Source organism: Taeniopygia guttata, chromosome 7 (genome assembly GCF_048771995.1).
Source record: "Taeniopygia guttata chromosome 7, bTaeGut7.mat, whole genome shotgun sequence".
In the NCBI taxonomy this organism is placed as follows: domain Eukaryota; kingdom Metazoa; phylum Chordata; class Aves; order Passeriformes; family Estrildidae; genus Taeniopygia; species Taeniopygia guttata.
The window spans coordinates 29909769-29930756 of record NC_133032.1 but is presented as its reverse complement, the minus strand read 5'-3'; the positions used below and the strand labels follow the sequence as shown (position 1 = coordinate 29930756).

The 20988-nt window shown below is 40.3% G+C and overlaps 1 protein-coding gene and 1 long non-coding RNA gene across 5 annotated transcripts in view; both read left to right on the top strand.

The window, feature by feature from the left end:
• ERBB4 (erb-b2 receptor tyrosine kinase 4) overlaps positions 1 to 20988 on the top strand; it is a 587866-nt gene that overhangs the window by 444111 nt on the left and 122767 nt on the right. For 2 of the 4 annotated variants that reach the window (XM_041717639.2, XM_030278010.4), the window contains exon 16: positions 4233 to 4307. In XM_041717639.2, the coding sequence (XP_041573573.2) occupies positions 4233 to 4307 (75 nt within the window). Of the gene's footprint in view, positions 1 to 4074; positions 4120 to 4232; positions 4308 to 20988 lie in introns of all 4 variants that reach the window. The other 2 variants (XM_041717640.2, XM_041717641.2) reach the window with 1 other exon arrangement.
• On the top strand, positions 4314 to 18951 carry LOC140684499 (uncharacterized). The gene is made up of 2 exons (XR_012056833.1): positions 4314 to 8379; positions 8429 to 18951. It is a non-coding gene; the product is annotated as an uncharacterized lncRNA (long non-coding RNA).

Here is a 20988-nt window from a genome sequence, read left to right as displayed (position 1 = left end):
AGGTTATTAGTTCTCACATGATATTTCCAGTTATCCCCACCAATTGTCACCAAGGCAGGATCAGTCCCACCTCTGTTTCCTGTGTTTTGCCACAAATTCCATCTTGGCATTTGCGGAGGACTGCTTTAGTGAGGTTTGCTAGCACCATTCTCCTCCCTTATTCAAGTGTTTCTCCTAACAGGTGGGTGATTATCCAGCCCTGTTAATGATCTTGCTTTGACCAGAAGAACTGTCAGACAGGGACTTCCTTGGGTGCAGCAACAGTGCTCCTGCCCTTATATCCCTGTGACAAGCATCAGCTACTTGCAGCCAGTTTGGAGCAGATCTGAGGCACGTGGGACAGCTATCCCACTTAATTCAAGAGAGTTGGAAAGCTCTTCTTGCAGAGCCAGCCAAAACTGAACACTTCCACAGGAATAGAACACTAATTACACAACAGCAAGTGACAGCTTGCTTCCTTGCTGGGCAGGACACAAACGGGAGATCTCACTGGACACTTCCCCTCACCATACAAACACGTTTTGTCACACAGCTTTTTGATGAGAGGGCACTGCTCCTCACCAAAATTCTCTTTTCCTTCTAAGCCATGACCAGAGATGTCAGGGGAGCTCCAGCAACACTGTGTGGCCCTGAAGGGATTTGAGAGCAGAATCACTGTGTTGCCTCTAAATCTTAGGTGCATTTTTAGGAAGAAAGTTTGAATTCCAGATGAAAGAATATTGCAAACACACTCTGGATAAGGAAAACTGTTTTGTTTTGCAAATTTTCCTCCTAGCCCCTGCTCAAGTTCAACTTTGTTCCTCTCACGTGAGTTAATTCCTCTCACCTGTTAGCTCAGTAGCCCTTAGGTAGAGTTGTCTGACCTTATCCATGACAACAGCCGGTGACCACCACAAAAAAAGGTTTTCTCCTGCCCAGAGCTAATGCACTTACAGCATTGTAAAATCAGTTTTGTTTGTTTCCAGTGACAGATTTTTGAGAATTCATCTGGCATGGAATGGCTTTGCTGCCCCATACCTGTGCAGTTAAAACCCCACCTTTCAATCTCAAAGAAAGCTGATAAATGATGATATTTCTGGATTGTTTCTGGAAAAAAAAAAAAAAGAAAAACAAACAAAAAAAACAACCAGTTGTTACTGCAAATTTCAAAACCCCAGATTTCCTTTCAGGGGATGATTATCCATTTAGCTAGATGAGCTCCAAGTATAATTTTCTGGATAAGCTGTATTGAACCTTTGTAAGGTACTACTGAATATACTGACTATATAATTAATGATTGGCATGTATCAACTAACCAGTTCATTTTACAGAAGCAACTTGGAAAAGAAAATACCATCCAGACTCCAAGCAGCAGGAACACTGGGTGTGAACAGCGTGATGTATGATTGTGTCAGGCTTAGATGGGTCAAAAAGCCTGAAATGAAGGGAGTTCCCTCCTGGGGAAAAATACCTGATGACTTGTGGTACAAAATACCCTGTCAATAAATATTGCCAGTGTTGTGCTTCACTGCATGTAATCAGGACAGACACTCAGGGAACTGCCTAACTAGGAGTAAGTAACGGAATTGCACCTGGACAGAGTTTTCTCTTTGGGGAAGCCAAGTCCACTGAAGAAGATGACACTTGAAATAAAAATCAATGATACTTCAACTTGCACTGGGTGTGGTCCAGCAGTCCCAGTCTGGATGCAATCCTGTTCTCCAAATGAAGTGACTCCAAGACAACAGGCTCTTGATGTCAGTCTGCCAGTTCTCTAAACCAGTGGCAGGCTCTCAGACCTCTAATTTGAAGGTGCCCTTCTTTTTATTTACAGCAAGAGTCTGAGCTCAGCTTTTCTAGGCGTGGTAGGAAATGGACAATCAGAGCAATTCTTCAGCCTCCTTCATTGCTGAGCTTGTTTTCTCCAAATTGCTGAGAATGCCATGAGAGGAGGAAACATTCTGAAGTGCTGATGCCCAGAACAGCTGAAATTCCAAGAGATCTCTCTATTAAGTTTTTGAACTGTGTTAAATCAACTCTCACATTTATGCATTATCTGGATTTTTAACACATCTGTTTTTATGTCTGCACATATGCTGGAGGAAGCAATCATTGAGGAAATCCTTGCAGTTCGTGTTTGCATGTCAGAGTAAATGTCTTATGTAAAAATAAGAATTCAAGCAAACAAACAAAGGGTAAGGTTTACTAGCTCTGCTCTCCCTGACGAGCAGGTAAGGGGAAATTGAATTCAGACTTCGTTTTATAATGGCAGAGTGATACCAATTTAAATGCAGCAAAAGTTGAGGAGTGGCAAGTGATGGTGAAGCAGAAAGAAGATCTCATGGGAGCTTATTTGAACTCTCCGATTTTTTGACACGCATATCCTTCCATCAAAACCAACCTGAAAAAACAGCAAACTTTAAAAGAGTTTGGGATCACACCTTAAATTTAAAATGCCTCAACAGAAATAAGTTGCAGTCTAGTGATGTGTCAGATCACTTCTGCTGCCTGTAGTAGATGTACAGCCAAAGGGCCTGTTAATAAAATGGCTCTGAGATCTTGTTAAAGAGTTCAAATAAATGGTTTGGTTTCCTTAAATGCTGAGGGCTAGATACTCCCCATGGCTAGAATGCCTAGCTGGGTGTGCAGCACCGAAGGGCGTCTGGTGTTTTTAACCCCAAAAAGCTCAACTTTAGGTCTCTGAGAATCCTGACTGCTGTGTAAATGTATATTTGACTTGCTGTTTGAATGCAGGGGACTAGGAAACCAGTCGTGCTCTTCCTGGGAGCAAGGGAAATTCACACATGCCACACATGTGTTCTGCAAACTCTTTTCCATGTCTGTGTTTTTGTGGTGCTGCATTTAGTGATTCCTTGCATTGCCAGTTCCTTTGGTGAGCACCTGCTGATTGTGCAGGTGGAGGACTTCTGGCAGCATCTAAGGAAAGCAGAATAAAATGTCTGAATCAGCAGACACCATTTTGCTGTGGTTTTTGTTGCTGGAAGTTGATCCTTGAGCTTCCCTGTTAAAAAAGGATCTTCAGCTTCCAAAATATTTCTTCACTTACCCTGGCTGGAAACTTAGAACAAAAACAAACAATTACATCAATTACAGAAAGAAAAGCAAGTTCTGGATTGTGCTTCAGGAAATCTCGACTTGTGAATTAACAGCTTTTGTGTGGTAATCACTGGTTTGATGACTCATAAAAACACGCAGGAAAAGCAACCCTGTTGTCAGGACTCCCACATACACAGGTGAAACCTGCCTTAAAGTGCTGTTTGAGCCAAGATATTGTGGGAATCCAGGGCTTCCCTCTGGCTGCCCTGGAAGGCCTGGGACCCTGGCAGGGGGTCAGGAACCCCCCTGTACAGAGCCCCCAGAGACACTGTCTGTGATCTCTGTGCATGGAAAAGAGTTTTCAATCTTACAGGATGAACTACAAGCTCTGAGTGTTTGATATGAGTAATAATTAAGTGTGGAACGGGTGCAAAAGTAAAATTTTAGGATTCTAGATTAGGGGTTAAAAGGGGACAAGATGGAGGAAATTGGGTGTGTTTTGTCCTTTTTCTCCTTCATGCCCTCCATGTTTCACTGTAGTGTTGGCATTTTTCTGTTAGTTTAAGTTAGGGACACACTATTCAACATAAATGATAGATAGTGGCACATTATTATAAATATAGCACACATAGTTTCTGGTATATAATGTTTGTAACATCCCACTGAGGGGCAGAGCCCCACACGCTGCCCTGCAGGACAGACCTGCGGCAGGGCAGCAGAACATGTTAGAGACAAACAGAATAAACAACCTTGAAACCAGCACAGACGAATTATGACTTCTTCTTTAACAAAGCAAAAAGACAAAAACTTTCTACAATCTCGGAATCATCAATACCACAAATTCCAACAGATATGGCCTGCCTTGGGATGCTGTTGCTATTGTTGTTCTTGCCACAAGCTGTAATTTTGGGTGACATAGGCCTCTCCTAGTGAGAGAAGAGCTGGAATGAAGAACGCAAAGGGGATTCCTGCTGGTTGGGTGTGTCGATAACAGCTGTCTCTCTTTCTCTCCCTGTTTCCACTCTGGATTTGCTGCAGGTGCATAGGGCCACACCTGGAGGACTGCATCGGGCTGATGGATAGGTACTGGCTGGGTGCTGGCTGCCTGTGTGTCTCCATCCTGCACGTGTGGACAAGGGCGCATGCGCGTGCATGTCCTGGTGGTTTGACGTGGTTTGTTCTGTAATTGCCTGCAGGTGTAGAGGCCCAGCTAGTCATGACTGCATTTTCTATCCATGGACACGGCAGTCCACGCTGCCACAGCACGCTAGGTAACATCCCCACCCCATCCTGCCCACCTGCCTGCCCCAGGAACGTCATAGCAGCCAGTTTGAACGCACAGCTTAGGGAGATCTGCCTCTCTGCATCCAACTTTGCTTCCTGTTTGAAGGCTAAATAAATATTCTACTTGTGCCTTTTTTAAAATAGTTTTTATTTTTAGCTTGAATCCTTATTTAAGATTTAATCATTAAATCAGTAAGGATTAAATGCTGCAATTTCCCACAGACATTCATATTTCCAGATTAAATTGTATTATATGGTAAAAATTCTGGTAAAATTGGAATGCACTTGTTTTCTCTTTATTGGGTTTTTTTGTTGTGATTGGTTTTTTGTTTACGACAAAATTTAAAAGCAAATGAATATCTTTCAGGAAATGTTATAGCAAAACAAAATTTCTTCCTTAATTCAAATAAAACTTTTTTTTTTTTTTTTCATTTTCTGTTCGAAAGAAAAATTGTAACCTTGCAGCAATTTTATTTTTCAGTAATGACAATTGAAAGAAATTAATGTGGGCTTTATTCTGCATTCTTTTTTATGAAAGCCCTACATTGCTATTGAGTTTGTTCATTCTTAAATTCAAACTGGTTAATATGACTTCTAGGCTTTGGGATTACTCTCCTGACCTAAGACTAGATGAAAAATGCATAAATTCAATCAAATCCACCTCACTGAGATTTTCAGTCTGAGTTTTTTTGTTGTCTTTTTCAGAAGGTTTTGAGGTTGCCTTTCCTTCCTAATTGTGTACATAATGTGAATATACCTATTTCTAGTTTATGAGAGAGAATATATTTGGACTTGAGAAACAGTGCACTATAAATGCTATCAAATGGTACATTTGCTTATTAAATGGGTATCAGTTCTGACTTAATTCATTAACCAATGAATAAGCAACAGGAGATGAATTTCTCAATATTTCCATGTTTCAATATTTCAATCTTTCTGATCTGGGATATCTACTTTGAGATACTTCTGTGAGACCTCATTTTCAGGTGGACTCCTCCAAACAGAGCTGCCCCAGTTTTAAGGGCCCCAATTTCATCAACTCTACTCAAAGCACAAATACAGAAAATGTATTTTTATGATTATTACTATTTCCTTAAGGGCCTTATCAAACTACAGAAATGAGAGGAATTGTTTTATTGTGTTCAGTGGTTTTACTCCTGCTCCATTCAGTCTGCAGGGGAAGGCCCTCAAATGTTTCCTGTTTCCTTTGGATCTGATGGATAATTTTTTTTGTTTGTTTCAGCCTTGCTGAATTTATTTTAGGGAAATTACTGCCCCATGTTTAAATGTCAGTATGTATTCTTTCACTTTAAAGGCAAAGAAGGAAACTTCATAGCTCTATATTAGATATGTGAAATTGTGCTTTTTTTTTTTTTTTTTTTTTTTTTTTTTTATTGTGACAATGGTTCATTCTATTTGGGCTAAAAATGGGCAAACCTGCACTGGCAAAGTGACACTTTTTTGTTACAGTAGGGTTGTAAATCTAAAAAAGATGTGTTTAAATTTAGCTACAACCTTCTTCAAGTCCCTTTAACAACTGTGCACCCTCCTGAGACTTGTAAATCTTAAATTAATTAATAATCAGTCTGACACTTATCTATTGACTTGAGTTTTTTCCATTGATGTGAATTATCAGGGAGTAGAAAGGGACAGAATTTTCTGCTGAAAGTGAGAGCAGGACTTTAACCCAAACAAGATTTTCCTCATCTTCACTATTTCCATTTTCATCGCAGTGTTGCTTTCCTTTCCAGTTTTTTAGTTTGCAAATTGTTTATGCCATGATCCATTGACTTGAAGGCTTTTGTAAGAGTGTGGTAGAATAGCAAAAGAATTCTTTCTGTCATCTTTAATCAAGATGAATCAGATGTGCATCACGTGCCTTGTTTTCCAAATGGCTGGTAAAACTTCAGTTTTTCTGCTTATCTTTAGTCCCTTCAAGTTTGTGGGAAAGGAGCCTTGCTTTTGGCATAGTTTTGTTTTGGTTTTTTAACCTTTTGGTTCAATAGAGTTCTGTCCAAAAGAACAGCTCCTCATGTAGCTTCCTGTATGGATTATTCCTGTAGGGCTTTGGTTTTTGTTCCACTTTCCATACCAGTCTTTCCTAGAAATTGCCAAAGCAAAGATGAAAAGCAGAACAAATCTGGCCTTTGCCACGATGCCCAAAGGAGTTATCCATCCTCCTTTGCTGCCTCTTATTACAATGCCACTCCTCCTTCTGCTACTTTCTGGCAGTTGCATTCAGGTTTGTTTTTTTTGTGTGGTTGGACTAGCACACAATAGAACATTCCAGCATATTCTGGAACAATCAGCAAAAAGATGAGTATGTCTGCTCCCAAGATTGGGATGACTGTTGTCTAAAAGGATGATTCAACAGCTGTAAAAATAATGCTCTGCTGTTCATTAAGACAATACTCTAGAGAGTCAGGAAAGGCTGGTTCCTTTCAAGTTCACCAGAAAAATTTGGCTAGTGCAGTTATTGGAGCGAGGCTGTGGACAAAGCTCTTACCTAAAGTATGAATTTTAATTGGTTTATCCTTACTAGGCTTCATTCAAATTAATCCTAGGAGAGATCATCAAAGGAGGAGTGAAGTTTTTGTTTTCTGGTGTGTGTGAGATTGTATATCTAAAGATGTGATCAGGAACATGTGTTGGATGTGATAGCAAAGAACCAGCACTGATGTTCCTGGTCTGAGTAAGCTGGTGTCTCTGTTTATGCCCCAAGAAAATTTCATTTACATTTCCCTTTTAACTAACAGAAACTAATTAGCCAGGCCCACTATTGTCAAGTGCTTCAATAGAATGTTGTGTAGATGTTAACTCTAATTACAATCCTATTGCTAGTTTTGTATCCTAAAAGGATGTCCTCTCAACAAATCATCACTTCCTCAAAAAAAAAAAAAAAAAAAAAAGAAGAAAGAAAAAAAGCTGGTTTTATCTCCTGCTTATGTGTACAAGAGCTAATTAGCAGTAAACCCTGTGTAATGCAGGCAAATCCTTTCATAGCTGTTTTGTACCCTGTCACAGTATGACTTCAACAGAATTTCACAGCAGCTCTCAGTAGTTGGTGGGGAAGGGAAACCACCTCTAATAAACTGCTTATGTTCATGGTTTTCATGGTGCTCAGCTCCATTGCTTGGAGGAAAGCACTCCATATGCTCTCTGCTTTTATGGAATAATTATGTTATTCTGGAGGAGCAGAGAATCTCTGTATAAAATAAGAGGGAAAATAAGATCTGTGAGTAGCAGCTAAGCTATGTTACTTGGTTGGTAAAATATGCTACCCTCAAGAGACTCTTAATATGGAGCTTTTTGAAGCTGTATCGGAGCAGAGCAGTTGAAGAAACAGGTTTATTTTTTTAAGAATCCAGACTATAAAACCAGACCATTTCATATCCTTCCCCAATGGGTTGCATAGATATTACACATCATCAAAACAGACAAATTCACAGAATCACAGAATGAGCTAGTTTGGAAAAGACCTTTGAAATCATCAAGTCCAACCTATGACCTAACACCACCTCATCAACTAAACCATTGCACTGAGTGCCATATCCAGTCTTTTAGTTTCTTTTTGCAGGGATGGTGACTCCACCACCTCCCTGGGCAGCCCATTCACCCTTTCTGTGAAAAACTTCCAAATGCCCAACCCAAACCTCCCCTGTGTCCTCCTGTCCCATGCTGGGAGAAGAGACCAACCCCCATCTGGCCATAACCTCCTTTGAGGTTCATGGAAGAGATTGACAGATAAATCCCAATTCTGTGGGTGAACGTGTCTCTGCTGAGCTGGTTCTGAAGCCAGACCTTTGCTGAGGGTACTTTAATTCCTGCCATGGCATTTCCCTGCCTGGAGCTTTAGGAGGAGTACATTTGGAGTACCCCTGTGGCATGAATGAAAGTCACTGCAGTCAGTGATTCTGTGAGCTTTTCCATTTTTTTACCACTTCCACATTTTAAGACTGGTCTTCTTGTGAAAGGGTGTAAATGGGTATTCCTTCTTTCTTGTTGTACAGGTACAATCCTAGAAGGGTTTGGGTTGGAAAGGTTATTCCTTCTTTACAGGTACAATCCTAGAAGGGTTTGGGTTGGAAGGGTTATTCCTTCTTTACAGGTACAATCCTAGAAGGGTTTGGGTTGGAAGGGTTATTCCTGCTTTCCTGTGGTACAGATAGAATCCTAGAATGGTTTGGGTTGAAAAGGACCTTAAAGTTCATTCAGTTCCAGCCCTCCCTGCCATAGGCTGGGACACCTTCCACTACCTGAGGTTGTTCCAAGCCCCATCCAACCTGGCCTTGAACTTTTCCAAGGATGGAGCAGCCACAGCTTTTCTGGACAACCTGTGCCAGGGCCTCACCACCCTCACGGGGAAGAATTTCTTTCTCATATCTGACCTAAATTTCCCCTTTTTCAGTCTGAGGTCTGACCACAGTTAATAAATGCTCAATGTGTTAAAGCTTCTGTTCTGTACTACGTTCAGAAAGATTTATCTGTGATCAGTGAGGGTTTGTGCTTCATCTGCTTTTCTCAGCAGGGTTGGCTGGTGTGGACTCATGGTGTGGAAGGGCTTAGTAGGGTATTCTACTATAGAGAGAAATACTCTAGTAAGGTCAGGAGAGTGAAAGAACTGGAAGCAATTCTCACACAATGCTGTTTGAAATCTGTTCTGTGGCTCCAGTGGTTTGAGGGTCCTGTTGAGAGAGGGTAGGATAGAGTAAGATCAGAAATCTGATGTTCCTAGGAGTTTGTTATACAAGGAGCAGAATGTGAGCAATAAACTCTTGCAGGATCTTGGTACTGTTGATACTCATTGACCAAGTTTCTCAGTAGCTGTGCTCATTTTTGGTAAGAAAATTCTTTGTTGGAAAATTGATTAAATTATCTTTACTGAAACTGTGAGCAGAAAAAATGATGAGTGATGAAGGCCAAATGTGATAGGTCACTGCTGGAAAAAAAAAAAAGAAGCAATAGGCAATGCAAATTAATAAACGGTTTGTTAGAATGGAAAACAACACACAGTGCCATTGCAGAAGTGATTGCTTTGGTTTCTCATTACTCTTGTGTTGTGGGTCTGTATTGATTTGGCTACACAAATAATACATGATGCAGAGATAAAATTTTGCCATGGAGAAGTGACCTTATTAAAAAGCAACAGTATATATATCTCACCACTCTCCAATGGGTTTCTCTCATGGCTGGAAATAAGGATTTAATTTAGATTTAATGTTTTTATAAATTAATTATCTATTATTAAATATACATTTGTAGAGCTTTAGAAATATGGAAGATGTAGGGTTGTTTAAATCTCAGTGAATGGTTCCTTAATAATTCATTAATATTTAATGCATAATAAATCAGAACTAAAGATTGTGGTCTTACTTCCAATCTACCTGTGCAATGTAGGACTGGCTACTCTTTCTTAGTTATAAAAATTTACATGACAAATTTTGAGTTGAGAGCCCAGCCCAGATTTAATTCTCTGCAATTTGGCTTACTCCTTGTGGCCTTACTCAGGTGTGAAGAAACTGCATGAAGCAGGAAGCTCTTGGCTGGGGTTGTTTAGAGCATTTTGCTTTTCATTGCCATGGAGCATAGAACATGTATTGCAGATGAGAATTTGCATATTGACATTACCTTTTTTTGTTTGTTTTATACACCAAAACATATGTTTACTTCTCAGCCAAATTGCAACAGCTTTTCCAGCATTGAATCAAAACTAGCTCATGATGATAGTATAGTTGTCTGTCAGTCCTTTTCATTTGTTTTTGCAGGAATGGAAATACCAGTGTTCAATTTGATACTTTACTAGTGTGTAGCAAACACAATGGTAAAGGAGTTAAAGTAATTAAACAAGCTTATTACCTTTAAAGAAGTTAAAGTAATTAAAGAACCTTGTTGGTTTCAAGGAATTAATGAAGTCCTGACTTTGGTGCTATGAGGGGGAAGTTGTACCTCAGCATTTACCAAAGGTGGAAGCATCACCACAAATACCAGCAATCATTCAGAAAGAGAGCATTAGGAAATCAAGCCATCAGACTAAATTACTTAATCTTACTATGATTTTTTTCCATGTTGTAAAGTAAAGTAACAGGCTGGGAAAATGTCATGTAAATTATCTGTACCTTTGGGTAGTAGTTTCAAAAAACTAAATTCAGTTTCTAATGGGAAAGGGGGGCTAATACTAAACTCATTCACCATGCCTTACTCTCTCTTTATTAGTTCATCTTCCTTTGCATCTCCTTTCCGTAAATTAGAGGTATTTTGCCTCTTTTCTCCCTGGTTACAGTGGTAGTGGAGAGAGTTGAACAAGAATGTAGATCCTGTACCTTCAGAGAGACTGACTGTTTTCCCAGCAATGTGTGTTAGAGAGGCTTTAGAGAAAAGCCATTGGAAATAGCATCTTGTGTCTTGGAATGAAGTGTAGGAACTCAAACAGCTAAAGCTTATTTTGGCTGAAAGTGAAGGTGTAGAGCCAGATTCTCCTCTAGAAGTACACAGGTAAGAAGACAAAGTTTGGTTGAGGATGGCACTGAGTCTAGCAGACTGAAAAAGAAAGTCTGTGAGGTATAAAATGGGTGAAATCTGAAAGACGTTAAAAGCAGCAAAATGCCAGTGCATTTCTCATGAAGCTTATTAATCCCGGAAATGATTTTCTGTGATAATGTTCTGTTCTCCAGCACTAGAACTTGTGAAATCAAGACTGGGGATCTTTTCTCCGAGCAAGACGAGTTTGTGCTGAGCTTGGAGGCAGAGGGTGGTGTGGCTCCCCCTGCCATGTGACAGGACACCTCAATGTCTGTGACAGTAGCTTCCAGTTGTGATCAGCTCCTGGCTCATGGTCTAGAGCTGTCCTAGCTAGAATGTCCTTTGAATTTTGATTCAGAGTACTGAGCTGGACACAGACAAGCAAATCCAGCTGCTGAGTCCTGGGCTTTGGCTCCTGTCAGCTGTGGGTGAGGCATAGAGTGAGAGTTCCACGTGACTTTACACAAGATTTCTGTTCTGTTCACATATGCTTGCTCATCAGCAGTTAGGTCAGGTAAAATTCTGTGTCTTCATAATGTCCTTTGCTAGGAGTGATGAGAAACTCATTCAGATCTTATATGTACTTTTGTCAAAAAGCTTCATGCTTTTTTTTCCAATCTGTTGTAAATTTTTAATGACCTATCTTCACTTGCTGGTGAACAAGCTCTTTTACAGATGTATTGGCTGTTTCATCAATAGAAGATAGTATCAAAAATCATTTCTGTAGTTATCTGAGATTGAACAAATGATAAAACAGGCAAGGAAAGATTATGGGATAATGTGAAGAGCAGGTGCTGTCTAGTTCTGATTGAGCTTTTCTTTAGCAGAGGGTTGTGAGGAGGTAACTGTATTTGCCTGATGTGGTACATTTCTAGGCAGAGCTGGTGGCTTCTCATACTGGAGAGTTGTGGCATTTATGCAGAAATCTGAGAACAAATACAACCTCATCATCAGGACAAGGGCCAAGCTTTGGTTAAACATGGCCCAGTCGTGATTTTTCAATGATACAAAGTTTTCTAGTAATGCCTAAAGGAAAACTCTCTGAAATGCAATCAACCTTTTTAATGAAAAGTGTGAACTTCTTCCTCATACAATTTGTCTTGGACTCCCAATACTCTGCCTGTGACATAGTGTGTCCTTTGGAAACACAGGATTTCAAAGCAATACACCAGTGTTGGAAACCTCTTAAAATGCTCACTTGGATTTTTGTTACATGTTCCTATTGTATTCACTGTTCCATTTTAACTCATAGTTCTCTGCTTTTAAATCCAATAATGTTTAGATGTGTCACTGAAATTAGGTAGTACAGATATGTCTTAGAAGGCACAGAAGCTGTAAAGCACCATAACATGAGGGAAAAGAAGTGATGACAGCAGAAAAGTAGCAACAAGCAAAAAGATGGAAGATGTAGTTTTATTTGTTGCCATTTCTTTTGCTCAAGTTAATCCTGCAAGGTTAGAATCTGTAGGCCTGATGTCAGAGTAGGTCTGAAGGCTGAAGAGGAGACAAGACACTGCAATCACTGCTTTTGGTAATAAAGCAGTAAAATAAAGTATGTTAATCTTCAAATTGGTCAGAAAATAAGGTTGGGAACATGGACCAGGGTATGCAGATCCTGGAGGCTGGTTGGTCAGAAGCAGAGAAGCTGCAGTGGTGTGGTAGACTGGAGGGAAGATGTGTAATTCCATAATTGCACATATAATTTAGCAGCATGGCAGTGGCTAAACCCATCTCCTCCAAGTTCCCAGCTGGCTTGAATCAGTCCTGGGGATATTTTCAGTTCTTGCCTGTGGTATATGTATCCATGGGCATTGCTCTGCTTGAGTGAACAGCCTTCCTTAAAAAATATGTGCAAATTTCAGCAGTAAATCACATCTTTCCCTGCCCCTAATGGACCGATGAAGGGAAAAAATGAAAAGGTAAAAAGTATTCCTGCATTAAAATGGACCACTAGTTGTTAATCTGCATAGTCTCAATCACAGCAGGGATAATAGACAAAGAACAGATTGAAGAGATAATATCCTTGCTTTAAAACTGTCCCATCTCCCATAGATATGCTTTCCTCTCCCTCGTGGCAGTGATGTCCTCTGCATGTGAATAACTTGGATGCAGGCTAAGCCCAGCTCTGAGTGAATTCTCTCTACTTTCAGTTCCTGGATCAACCAGTGGATCAAGGCTGCAGATTCCGAACTTGGGGATGTTTGAGTCAACTTTTAATGAACAGATTTTTAAAATAGGAAAGAATTTCCTTCAGAAAACCTCCTATTTCCTTCAGGAAACTTCCAGTGAGAAGGGTATCACTCAGAAAGCAAGCCAAAACCTACAGCTGTATCAGTATGGTTGGATGTAGTCTCTCAAGCTTTCATCAGACTTTTTGTGCTGCTGATTACTTAAATACTTCAAATACATATATTTTTGAAGTGGAATGAGAAGCAATCCCTTTCTACCACATGACAGAGGCAGGGAAAAAAAGAGTTATTGAAGCCTACTCTCCCGTTGTTTATTTTTTACTTTCTTGACCTCTAATGAGCTTCAGACTCTGTGAGACCTCAAAGGCACAAAATGTCAGCAGGATCCACTGCTGGTACTTAGCTGTGGGGATTTGGTGGAATGGGGAAAGGAAGGGTGTTGTGACTGATAGAGGAAAAAGAGATTTTTAAGCTGGATCACCGTTTCCCCAGATGCTTGGCCTGTTCTGTTCTGGAATTTTAGTAGCTGTCGGAAGATGAGTTTAGAGGAGAGCAGTGACAGTGGGTGAGTTTGGTGCTTCTGTGCTGAACTTTTCTTCTTAGAATGGCCTTTGGGGAAATGCTGGCAGTGGGATGATGACTAGAATTAAGAGGAGTTGCAAGATACTCTAGAGTTTCTCTCTGCTTCATTTGGTAACATAAGAATGACGGATAAATTATTAACATAGAAGAACTTCTGGGCATAGTATCATATAAGAGATAATCCTGTATAAACTTGTGTCAGAAACAGGATATCAGTTTTATATGAGCTTTTTCCCCAGTAAGCAAATGGGGTTTTCTAATGATTGATGTAATTTGTGTAGGATGTTTAGACAATATGCTGTTCCAGTAAAATAATAGTGATAAATCCAAAAGCATCATCAGGCATACTCAGAGAAATTCCTTATACCCTGCTCTTTATCTGCCTTCAATTTTCCTCTATATTTATGAGCATTGGCTGCATTTCTTCCCTGCTATGCTCCACAAAGAAAAATTCTACGTATTTAGAACTCAAGTGATGAGTAGCTAAAATCTGTGTTGAAGTTAAGAGCATCATGGCCATTGCTGGTGTTCTAATAAATGTCTCAAATGCTGTATTTATATAAACATGTCAGTGCAGAGTGAAGTGTGACTGTTTTCATTTAGGTTTTGAAGGAAAGATTTTTAACTGTAGGTGTACATGAATGTACGTAATACATGAAAGATATGGATGCATATTTCCAAACACATCCTGCTACAAATCCTCTGTGCACTCTCATCTCAAACAGGTTCAAAAGATGCTTTAATGGCACCACTTGTTAAAAAAACCTCAGCTGAAACCTGTGTAAGATCTTAGTGCAGAACAAATTATTGGATATGACAAGAAACTTGAAGATGGGAACACAGTGTGATAGTTCTGTTCTCATCTGTTTGTCAGTCCCGTCTTGTTATAGAATCAAAGAATGGTTTGGGTTGGAAGGGACCTGAAAGATCTCCTTGTTCCACACCTGCCATGGCAGGGACACTTTCCACTGTCCCAGGCTGCTCCAAGCCCTGTCCAACCTGGCCTTGGACACTTCCAGGGATCCAGGGACAGCCACAGCTTCTCTGGGCACCCTGTGCCAGGGCCTCACCACCCTCACAGGGAGGAATTTCTTCCATATATATAATCTAAATTTCCCCCCTTTCAGGTTTGATGTCCAGTGTCCAGTGCTGAACCTTAGTCTGACTGTTCCCTCCTGTGCAAGGGCTTGTTCCCCTTAGAAAGGTGCTTGGGCAGAGGCTGGGGCTCTGGTCAATGTGCAGAATTTTTTCTTCATAAAGGAGAAACATAAAGTCATAAAGAATTCAGAGGAAGGAATCTGTTTCAGAATATCAGACTTGGTCCCCAAGTACAGTCTTTGGAGGCTCTGTACTGTGAAATACTCCTGGAGCGTGACAAAGCAAATGCTTGCTGTCCCAAACGACTCAAAGCTGGAACAAGAAGCAGTCCAGTGTTCTCAACCACAAACAAAATATCTGCTCTGTGCTCCTAAAATCTTCTGAATGAGTACTTTCAGGAAAACCTGGCATTCCAAAAAAGCAGGCAGGTATAAAAAGAGAGATAAATGCATTTTTCTTAATAAAGATTTTGATTTGGGAAATAAAGTAAAAATTAAGGACATAAGGTAGAGAAACCTTCTTGCATCTTCTTAGAGATAGACAATCCACCTGTGCAGTCTACAGGCACAGTTATGTGTGGGTTTGGATATTTCTTCTGTTGAATAGCTCAATTTCAACAAACACTTAACTGAACTTCAGTGAATTATAAGCACTTTCCACCAGTGGAATTCAAAAAGTGCTGTAAAAAAAACATAATAAAAGAAGGAGCACAATATTAAAACACTTTTTCTCCTGATAGTTATTCAAAATACTACTGAACATTCCTTCATGTTCTCTATTGTTTTTTTTTAATAAAAACCTATTGCAGAGCAAAATGTTCCAGTTTTGAGCTTGTCTTGGTTAGAAAAGACAGGCGTCTGCTAAGGTAGGCAGGAGCCTACCTTGAAATGGAAAATGTAAACCCCTTCCCTCTGAATTATTATAATTTTGAAATTAAGGGACTCTCAGGCAAAGATATGGGAGTAGGAATAGCAGTTCCTTAATAGGAAAATGAAAAAATACAAATAGAATTGTACAAACAAATCACTGCCAGAGTCAGAACATGCCCTGACACGCTGTGGGTCAGGGAGGTGGCAGCAGCCCCATCCCATGGTGGCTCAGCCCTCCTGCAGTGCCAGCTGTGCTTCTGCTGGAGCAGGGATCCTGCACAAGGGGGGAGTTTTCCTCTGGAGCTCCAGGGCTGGTGGAGATATGTTGCCCTAATTTTTTGAAGTGTTAAGTTTTCTTTTATAGTTCTTTTGAAAGTTTTAAAGTTCTCATAAAACTTCTTTAGCCTTCTGATAATATTTACATATTTCTACTGGAGTTCTCACGCACCATTCATGTAAATAATGATTGTTTTGTATTCTTCTTTGTGAGAAGAGAGAATTGATAGACTGTTAGTTTGACCAGTGTGGTTGGAGAGGTGGCAGTTTCATCCTCCAATCCACTGTCACTTTTAGAATTCTATATATTGCAAAGTCAGAAATAAAATTGGCTCTTTTTCTCTTTTGAACTTACCAAGCTTCTGTGTACTCAGTTCATGTCCAATAGTGACATAGATGGGGCTGGGCTTCCTCTGGGAATGCAGTGGGGAAGAAAGCTGCTCCTCTGGGAATGCAGTGGGCAAAGGCTGCTGTGGTGTCCCAAAAGTCAGATTATATCCAGGTAGGAATGTTTGGCTCCTCCCCTGGGTGGAGCATCTCCCCATGGGATGATGGAATTTTCTCAGCCATGCAGGGACACTCACTGGCCATGAACAGAAGAGATCTCCTGGAGGGAGGATTGGCTGTGGAAGAGATAAAGAAACCTGCCCCACCTCTAACAGATGGTGATAGAACACACAGCCCCAGCCACGTCTTCCAACCTAAGACAGAGCTATGGTGTGTATTGTCCATATGGCCCAGCTCCCACTGGATGTTTTAGTTCAGATTTGATTTGGGTTCAGATTTCATGTGTTTCTCAAGCAATGTAACATGCCCTGCTACGGGTTGTGCTGCCCCATGGTGCTCCTGGATCTGAGAGTGAATGAATAGCAAACAGTGCCAACAAGGCAGGCCGTGTTTCCATTGGAGAAAAGTGTGTTTTCTGGATGAATATTTTCATGTACACAGGCATGATGTGGACTGCCACTGGTTGCAGAGCAGCAGGCTGAGTTGATTGCTCCTAATAGGAATTCTTTATGCAGAGAGAAACTCCTGGAGTTAATGCTGATAGTTTTGGTTTCAGAGCAGTCCATCAGAATCCATGGTCATTACAGCTCTAGTTTCCTTTATTTAATGCAAAATATTATTGTTTCCAAAGAAAATGGGAAATAATGCAACTTTATGAAGCAGATTGCTTTTACTTGCTTTACTGGCTTCACCTGTGAGTCCAATCTAGTGGTTTTAACGGGCTTTGTGTCACAGATAAATCAATCTGCATTATATGGGGCCTGACTTGGCATATTTTAAAAAGAATGCTAGTCTGGTTATTTAAAGCACAAGCTTCAAAACAATGTCACTGTGCAAGCTCTTAACAATGCCATTCCTTTTTTAAGTTGAGGCAGAAAAGAAAAATAGCCTAAAAATGGCAGGGATGCAAGACATTTTATTGGGACTTTTCAATTTTAGAGGAGAAGAAGCCCATAAAAAGCCTTGATATTGATGCTGTAATCCCTGAGATTTCAGTGATTATTCCTAGTCAGATGTATTAACAGGGAGTTAAAATTGAGAGTTCTTAGTCATTTATAGTGAAAATGTAGCAGAGTGGTAGTTGTAAATTATGCTATTCAGATTTAAAACCAGTTTTAAAGAAATCCATTGTTCTCTGTGTGTGGTAATAAAAATACCACAGATTTTGAATCAGTACATATTAATGTGTAGAATGGTGGGCTGCAATAATTTTTAAAGCTATACTTAGTATTTTTTTTTCTTTATCCTCATTTACTTTGCTGAGTGAAATGGGGACTCCTGAGGTGTGAGTAGAACGTGCCTTCACAGGCATTGATACAAGAACCAGCAAGAAAAAGCAGTTTTGTCAACAGGTTCATTTTTGTCCACATGAGCCTTGGCCAGAGTGAAAGCTGTGTGATGTTAGTGATGTTTAACTGCTGAGTGGACCCAGACACAGACTGCAACCCTCAGGTCATTTTACCTATCGAAAAATTGATAGTTTGCCCACATTTAATCTCTGGATTAACTGTGGAATTGGTAGTAATTGCCTAACTGCGAGATCAGCTGTGAGTTAAAATTTGTGTTTACTCATGATAAAAACTCCCAGTCTGCACATAAATAGGGCCATGTATCAGTGTTCAAACACCCTCCAATTAGGAGGGGAGAGGGGGAAGGGTGCCTTGTTCTTGAAAAGGAGTATAAAGCAAAGCAGTCTTGGTGAGAATAACATCAGATGAATCCTTGCCACCCTTGGGGTGAACACCAGGCACTCTGGACCTTGTGGCTGTGTAACTGAGCACAGCAGAGAGATGCTGTTGAAACATCCACAAATTTGCTTCCCAGCCTGGTTGTTTATCTTGTATGTTTTAAATACTAAGATTATCTCTACAGGATTAGTAGAATCCATCAGATCTCTGAAAGGGCAGCTTTAAAGTTGGCTGAATCCCCACTGATGGAAGGGGTGAGGAATGCAGAGTGTGGGAAGCATCCATCAGGAAAAAATAATGCCTTGGTAACAAGGATTTGTGAGAAGGAACTGCTTAGCAAACACTCAAGGTTGTAATAAATCCTATTTGGATATACAGATAAAAACTCCAAGCAGGAGAAAGTTGGTACAGGAACCTGGAGCCTTCTAACAGCTTGGCTTCAAAGCTGAGTTTCTTTACATCTCAGACCAGATGGGTCAATGCCAAGGGTGGAGGAGCAAGTGGTGTTTGTCAGCTTTATTCCATGGGACAACTCGATTTCCTCTCCCCTTTCTGCTGCACTCTGCAGTCGAGAGTATGAGACCAACCCTGTACTCATCTAAATCAGTAATTAGGCTTTAATACCTGCACTCAGGGCACTGTGGGAATAGCAGATATCCTGATCTTTTGGAGTGGATGGAATGGTGTGAGCCCTGCTGCTGAGCATCCTTGTTCATCCTGGAATACTGACTTTGAACTCAGTGTCAGTTTTGGTGTGTGGGAGTGAGTGTTACGTGTTTCTAAATGTGAAAACGCAGTACCCTTTAAAAAAGAAATACATATATATTATTCATTTCTCCTAAGGGGATACTGGAATCTTTCTTTCAACTTTTAGCCACAGATACACAGTTTCTAGTTTAAGAGGCAGGATTTTTATGTTGTGGGTTTTTTCCCCTCCCACAGCTCCCCCCAGCTGATGCCTTTTCCACTTATTAATTGGGTATTCTGTCCTCAGTTGAGGGAGAGATGTGGGATAGCAAATTAATTATATGGGGTTGAACTATGATTCAGGGCCATGTTTCTTGGACTGCTAAGCCTGTTTTGATGAGCATGAAAATCCAGAAACACCTAGCAGAGATTGTTTCCATCCTCTGGAGTAGATTTCCAGTGTAAAGGAAATTTAAAAGTAGATTTCCAGTAAAGGAAAGCAGTGGCTATAGCAGGAGTTTTCTGTTGGTGGGTTAGTGGTGGAGCTGTAAGAAATGTGAGCCAGGATTGACTTTTGGCTGTCCATTAATTATGCTGGACAGGCAGGACTGGCATGGAACTTTAGCTTTTCTGAGGCCTTTCAGTCCTCCATGCTTTTAAAAATTACTTTAACATGATGGGTGCTTTTGATAGTGCATTTTTTGTCTTTTCATCAGCATTGCTCATGGAATTAGTTTTAAGTGAGGAGTAGTCTGAGGGGGGCAAATGTCAGGAATTGCAGTCATGGAGGTGGCTGTGGGACAGTAATGTAACAAAAGTAAGTGGATTAAGCCCTTAATGCCACTAGAGAAAAGGAGATTTGTGTGTCCAGCTGCCTGTGAAGCCAAACAGTTTGTTAGGTGCATATGCAAAAAAGGATTGGATTAAAAAAAAACAAATAAACAAACAAAAAAAACCCAAACAAAATGGGAGAAAGTTTTGAGACTTCAGCAGCAGCTCTGGTCAGTGCCACCTTGCAGGGATCCATGTTGAACAACCCCAGCAATGGCCCAGCAGAAAGGTAAACAGCTTAATGGAATTCATCAGTTAAAGGTAAGGCTCTGCAAGCATGAAAATAAGCAGAGAACTGAGGCAGGAGAGCTGGTACTAGCAGAAGAGAGAGAAAAAGCAAAGCCCACCCAGCAAACCCAAGTTAAAATAACCCCAGTGATGGGGTAGCAGCCTGAAAACTGGGTTAAGGAAATAATCCATGTGTGCTTGAAAGCAGTGTGAAGTGGTAATGGAGCTGTGGCTGCAGGGACTTGGCATCTGGTCCTGGAGCAAATAAACCACAGGGCTGTTGACTTTGGGGCTTAGCTCAGCAGCAGAGAGAGGAGAAGCTGCTGGGTATGTGACCACATCCAAGCGTTTGTGATTTACAGGATTTCATGCAAGGGTAGTGGATTTGGGAGTCAAGGCAGCTGATCGCCGTTTGAGTGGAAAATACAGTTTTTTTCTGTATTTCACTGATTTGTTTAGCATTTAAATGTATTAGTTTATTGCACATTGTACTATCCCTTTCATGCTTCCTTTTTAAGCTTGCCTGATAATATGTTTAGGTGGTACCTCCTGAAAATTCAGGTGTAATATAGCATATTTCACATTAGCAACTAAAACGCTTGTTTGGTGAAGTCATTGAAAATTATTTCCTTTTTTTCAATTGCCTACTAAAATTGAGGACATTCTTTCAAAGTCAGTGAGAGTTCACATGAGGAATCATAAAGATCCATTTCGAACCCCCTTGTACTCTGTAACAATAGAAGGGCTACAAATTTCATTTTATTTTCTTCATTACTTATTATATCCCCTCTAGAACCATTTCTTTATTATAGACTATCATGTAAATATTATTTGGAGTACTTTTAAAGTACACAGTACTATAAAACTTCAATTACTTACTTTGACAACTGTTATGCTAGCTGTTAATATGCACTTTAAAGCTGAGAGTTCTCCTGCCTGTTTAGTCACTCTTTGGTTTGGTGGTGTTTGTTAAAAATTATATGACTGCTCATACAGCATAAAAATGAATTTTAAAAATTCCTCTGCTCAAGAGCATTAGGCAGTACAAACTCCACAGGAGGCTTTTGGTGGCCAGTGTTTTTCATAATTGCCTTTTATAGAGTTTCTTGCAATGTAGAAAGAGATGTAAATAAAGAGCAGCATTGTTTGGGATGGATATGCCAGATTCTTTAAGCTCTGCACTCAAAATCACAG